Source organism: Papaver somniferum, chromosome 3, assembly GCF_003573695.1.
Source record: "Papaver somniferum cultivar HN1 chromosome 3, ASM357369v1, whole genome shotgun sequence".
Lineage (NCBI taxonomy): Eukaryota > Viridiplantae > Streptophyta > Magnoliopsida > Ranunculales > Papaveraceae > Papaver > Papaver somniferum.
The window spans coordinates 448,362-454,361 of NC_039360.1; the positions used below are offsets into that span (position 1 = coordinate 448,362).

The 6,000-nt window shown below is 36.2% G+C and overlaps 1 protein-coding gene across 1 annotated transcript; it reads left to right on the top strand.

The window, feature by feature from the left end:
- Nucleotides 1-1,489: 1,489 nt before the first annotated feature.
- Nucleotides 1,490-5,746, top strand: LOC113355113 (pentatricopeptide repeat-containing protein At5g50990-like). The gene is made up of 2 exons (XM_026597892.1): nucleotides 1,490-4,042; nucleotides 5,396-5,746. The coding sequence occupies exon 1, from the start codon at nucleotides 1,530-1,532 to the stop codon at nucleotides 3,222-3,224; it is 1,695 nt and encodes a 564-aa protein (XP_026453677.1). The 5' UTR covers nucleotides 1,490-1,529; the 3' UTR covers nucleotides 3,225-4,042; nucleotides 5,396-5,746.
- Nucleotides 5,747-6,000: the final 254 nt, after the last annotated feature.

Genomic DNA, 6,000 nt, shown 5'->3' on the forward strand with positions numbered 1-6,000 from the left:
CAGAGATTTAGAAATCTTTTCTTTTTTTTTTGTTTGAGATGATTGTCTTCCGTTCCGCAAATATTAGGGTTTCTTATGGGCAAAAATTAGGGTTTCTCATGGGGAGATCTATTAGATTATTGTTGGTCGTTTGCGAAATTGTAAGATGAAAATCAATCATTTCTCTTCTGGGTTTTTTGTTTGGTATTGTTGATTTTGGTTTCTCTGGTATACTAGGTAAATTTACTGCTGAATATAAAATCGGTTTTTGAAATGTTTCTCAAATCTGAATTCAATGATTTATGTTGCTTTCTGATCCTTATCAATCTTGGTTAATTTGCTAGGAATTCTTCTTAGGATTTTGAGGTTATCATCAGAGATTTCCACTGTTTTTTTTTTGAATCGGGACTAACACTCGGTCTTGACGAAGATTCTCCCGATCTCTCAACTATTTCTTGTGTTGGGTTTGGGATTTTTTTTTATCTATTTGCTTTCTCCCTCTTTACGATTATATTTAAGAATGGGAGATCGGTGGACTTGGTGTTATGATTGTTGCTGCGTAAAGTAACATGTTAGAAGATTTTAGTGCAGATTTATGGATGGGAAGTGAGTAATTTTGTGTTTCAAACTATCATTTGGCTTTTGTTCCATCGACAATTATAAGTTTTTCGAATTGTAGATTGATCAAAGACGATGAAATAATTTCAATTGAAAAACGAGGGAAGAGTTTACGGTTGATGAAGGAGAGGAAGTTAAGAAGAAAATGATGTGTAGATTTTTGAATTAGAATTAAGTTTCGATTTTAGATTTTAGGATTTTATTTTAGATGGAGGATAAATAAGACATTTGCTATTACATCAAGACCCCATAACCAAGTTTTTAGTTACTAGAAATCCATGTGAAACCCAACTGTTGGAATGTAAAGCCGCTGTATTATGATTATACTAAATAGAGCAAGTGATTGAAATTTTTCACAAAATCCAAATAATAAATAAAATGAAAAAAAAAGTTAAGCACCAACATGTGAAGAAAATGAGATTGTATAGACTATTTGTTTATATTTAATTTTTCATTACTGTTAGAAAAAATTAATGAATTTTCGACCGTAATAATTTTGTTTTCACTTACGCGTTGAAGAAATGAAACCATAAAGACTGAAAATTTTGAAATGATAAAGACTCAGCCATAATAGGATTTTCGGCTAGGTTACTCTTGAATCTTAACCTTAGGTGATTATAAAAGTAGAAAAACAACTCAAATTTTGTTTGATTTTCAAACACTAACTATAAATTTAATTGAACCACTAACGTCTAATTAGTTAGTTAATACACTTTTTGATCGAGTACACTTCGGTTATTGTTAAAAATAATAGGATAAAAGGTTATTTCACTTATTGTTAAATCAAAGGTTATTAAAATTACTTCTTTTATGACCTTATTTTGTCGGCAATGTTCTCAATGTTCAAAGTGCTGGGCTTGGACTGAGCCACAAAGGGTTAGGGAAGGGCAATTGTAACTACTAGTACTAGCTGCTTCTTCCACTCCTTCGATATGAGATGTCTCATACAATTTTGCTCCTGCTCATCTTCCACTGCATCTGTTACTAATACTACTTCTTTAATTACCTTCAATAACATTATTCGAGCATCTCTCGAAAAAGGGTCTCCTCGAAAAGCTCTATTGGATTATCAGACTATTTTCAGCTCGACTTCTGTGTTGCCTGATTTTCAAACCATTTCTCATGCACTTGAAGCTTGCAAAATTTTATCAGATGACAGAACTGTAGTACAGTTCCATGCCAGAATGTTAAAATCTGGTTTTGATTCATACCCATCTCTTTTAACTTCTTTGATATCCATATACGTTTCTCATAAACAACTCGTTGATTATGCTTGTTGTCTGCTTGATGAAATTCCCAAGTGGGGTTTCAGTCTTTTTTCTGTGAATTTGGTCATTGCAGGCTATTTAAAGGCTGGGAAGTTCGATAGTGCAAACCGACTGTTTCGCCAATCACCTTATAGGGATGTTGTTTCATGGAACTCTATGATAACCGGCTGCGTTAGACATGGCAGTCTAAAAGAGGCAGTAACTTTATTTCGTCGAATGCTCAGTTCTGGTATTGAACCAGATGGGTTTACCTTTGCATCAGTTCTTACAGCTTGCGGTCGACTTGGAGCTATTAGTAATGGAAAATGGGTTCATTCTTTGATGACAGAAAGACAGATTGAGCTAAATTATATACTGAATTCAGCATTAATTGATATGTATTCAAGATGTGGAAGAATTGAAACTGCTAAGGAAGTATTTGAAAGCGTGAAACGAGAACATATATCTGTTTGGAATTCGATGATTACAGGATTAGCAATGAATGGACTTGCTTGGGAAGTAATCGAAATCTTTACTCGTTTAAAGAGAGAAGATATTAAAGCAGATTCAATCACCTTTGTTGGAATCCTATCTGCTTGTAGCCACTGCGGACTAGTCGAACAAGGTCGCCAGTTTTTCAATTCAATGAGAAAGAATTACTCGATTGAGCCTGAGATTGAACATTATGGAGCAATGGTTGATCTTTTGGGCAGAGCAGGTCTCTTGGAAGAAGCTCGTGAGATGATACAGACAATGCCAATGAAGCCAGATGTAGTTGTGTGGAGATCACTGTTGAGTGCTTCTCGAATTCATGGAAAGCCTGAGATTGGTGAACTAGCAGCTGGAAAAATGTCGTCTGATCTGCGAAGTGGAGATTATGTGTTGTTATCAAACATTTACTCTTCGGCAAAAAGATGGGATAATGCTGAGAGAATGAGAGAAGGGATGAGAAAAAATGGATTTCGAAAGAATCAAGGATTGAGTTGGATTGAAGTTAAAGGTGTTATTCATCAATTCAAAGCAGGTGACCGGTCGGTTCCTGAGTCCGATATGATATATAAGGTTTTGGAAAGAGTGAATGCAAGGATCAAACTTGATGGTTATGTTCCTGCAATTGAGTTAGTATTAATGGATGTCTCAGAGGAGGAAAAGGAGGGAAATTTGAATTGTCACAGTGAAAAACTTGCAACTGCTTATGGGGTTTTAAAAACAAGTCCGGGAACTGAAATTAGGATCTCAAAAAACCTTAGGACTTGCTGCGACTGTCATTGTTGGTTGAAAATGGTTTCAAGACTATTAAACCGGGTGATTGTCATGAGGGATCGCATTCGTTTTCATCGGTTCGAGAGTGGTTCATGTTCTTGTGGGGATTACTGGTAAGTGGCAAGTGCATGACTTGATAATAATTGTCCCAGCTGGGAACCTGCTTATATTCGTAACCCCATAACTAGAGAATCTGTTTTTCTTCCAAAATTTAATAGATCAATATCAAGGGCTTACCTTGATGATTTTCTGTTTAAGCGGATTCGGTTATGTTTCTTCTACTAATGAATACAAGGTTCTTAGAATGTACAAGTTGGCATTAGAAGAACTTCCAGTTGTACAAGTTAAAATTTACACTCTTGGAAGTGGCAAGGGGTGGAGACACATGGGGAGACATGGAAACCGTTTAGAATACTTTTATGCACATATGGTGTTTTTGCCAATGGATGCAATTATTGGATGCTCTAGACAGGGATAATCACAGCATTTAACTTAGCTGATGAAATTTTTGATGAATCGTCTGCTTGTTCGCTTCCTGGGATGCCTGGTTGGGATCCTAGACTTGGGTTATTGGGGAATTATATGATTGCTACCGACCAAGACAAGACCAAAACTGTTAGCATATGGTTATGAAAAAAGAAGGAAGATGAGGCATGGAGTTGGAGTGAGGAGTTCAGTTTAAGTGATTTGGATCCAGGCAGTAATCTAGTTTCCTGGCGAAGTTCTATGTTACTCGGATACCAAGGTCACGCGTTATGATCCAAAACCTCCTTACAAAATGCTGCTTGTGGATTTTGGTAAAGATATCCGTCAAGCAAAACCTCATGTGAACACCTTGGTTTCACTGAAAGCATTAGGAGAAGATACATAATGCAGTGATCAGCGGATGCAGCGGCAGTAGGAAGAAAGAGATCTGCACGTACCTATATAATCTGGTATGTTTTCATTGTGATTTTCAGATCATTTATATATATATATGTAATGTTACCTATTCTAATCTAAAAATGGTACTTAATGAGCTGTCCCTAGTTTCCAAATCAATGTTAGTGTGTGTTACTACTTACTACATTATGAATATCAGCTTTCTTTGTAAATTTCCAAATTGGTACTGAGCTACCTTGTTTTTCTTTTTGTTCTTTCTTTATCAGTGTCCTAGATTAAATTTCAGTGTGATACGTATTTTAGTAAGCTAGTTTTGTTCAAAGAAGAAGCTTAACAATAGACTTGGTTTTGAGAGCCACTAGGTGTAGATTTTGGGAATCCAAATATGATGTTCGGTCGATTTTTCTTTTCATATTATAGCGATAAAGTCACTTTTAGACACCAAATTTCACCATAAAATGATTTTAGTGTTGTTAAAGTTGGGTAATATGAATTCTATTCTGGTTCAAAAATTCTGAATATGGTGTTTGGCTGCATATATAGATAATCATATGTCCACAAAATCTAGTGTATGACCGAAATGCAGTTGCTGGCCTCTATAAATCCAATTCCTTAGAAGAAAGAAATGAGTTTTGTGTAGTTCTCCATGTTTTTCCAATAACTGATACTTAGCTTCTCAGGGGAGGAATGAAGGAAATAGAATTAGTCAATTAGGTGAAAGAAACGGACAAGCCGAATGATTTCATGATGTTAATGTCGTTTTAGCATTTTCCCTACTACTGGTACTGCTTTCTTCTTCTATTTGTTTACTTTCTTGCTCATAATGGAACTCCTTGCTGAAACACTTGACAGGTAGTCCACTCTATATGTAGAACTCCTTGTCGCTTAGGCCTGCTAACTGTTTAATCTCATTATGACTATAACTGCATATAATGTAAAATAGCCAGGTGTTTATGTAGTTACAGGTAATGTCAACCACCTTTCCGTGTTCGTGATATGAGGCGGAGAGTGATTACTAGTCATTTAGCTGGAAGCAAGGGTTTAGTTTTGCTTAGATATTAAACCATGTGGCTTTATGAAGAGCAGTACAGTTCTGTGTACAAAACTCATGAGGGTTGTATCATACTCTATTGTTGTGACCTGAAGACTTCATGTGTGGAGATTCTTATGAGTGTAGTTACACTAATTTATCGACCATAAGAACTTCAAACTTCCTCACAACTAATAGACGAATAACCACTGAGCAAATGTTTCATGTGCAACATCCGTCAAAGCCACCGTCACATTTAGCAATTCTTGCCCAGCATGAAGTAGTCAGTACTGGTTTATGACAAGAATTTTGTGAAATATATATTGTCAGTTCTGATCCATGTAACATGGGTATGAATCATTCTTCCATGTAACAGGCCTTAAAAGAAAATGGAAAGATTCTCCCTCAATTCCAGGCAGAGGCATATTCACCTCATATCCAGCAAATGGCTAGCGGGCAAAGCATTTTGGCCTTTTGTCCATGGGAATTAAGAAGCTCCCCATTCTTTAGCTGGATAGGAGGATCTACTGGTGCCCGTCATCAATATGTTTGTTTGAAGTCTTTTTTATAACATCATTTGTGGGTTTCTGCATGAGGGTGTTGGAACTGTCAGATTGGAAAATGCCAACAAGAGGATCCATTTCAGAGTTAAAAGATATTGTAAAATTGACACACTTCAGGTATTCTTGTTGAGAATTCGAGTACATTCACTTTTTCTTTTCTTATCTATATTCAAAAATAAAGTGATCTGTTCTCAGATTCTTAATTCTAATGTAACATGCACAAGGAGATGTAGACTTGCAGTCCATATTAACATGTCTTAGGAGCATAATTTGATATTGGATATATGTCATGTATTCACTAGACTGTCATCCTGGAGCAGATGGAGCACCAGTTGTCCTTACTGGTCCATTGAATTGGATGCCCATACGCCACAGCTTAACAGGTACCCGACCCATGTTGTCAACCGTGATTCTTTAG

Bases quoted from the DNA above. Each gene is read 5' to 3' on its own strand.
- LOC113355113 (XM_026597892.1), top strand. From the start codon at position 1,530: ATGAGATGTCTCATACAATTTTGCTCCTGCTCATCTTCCACTGCATCT.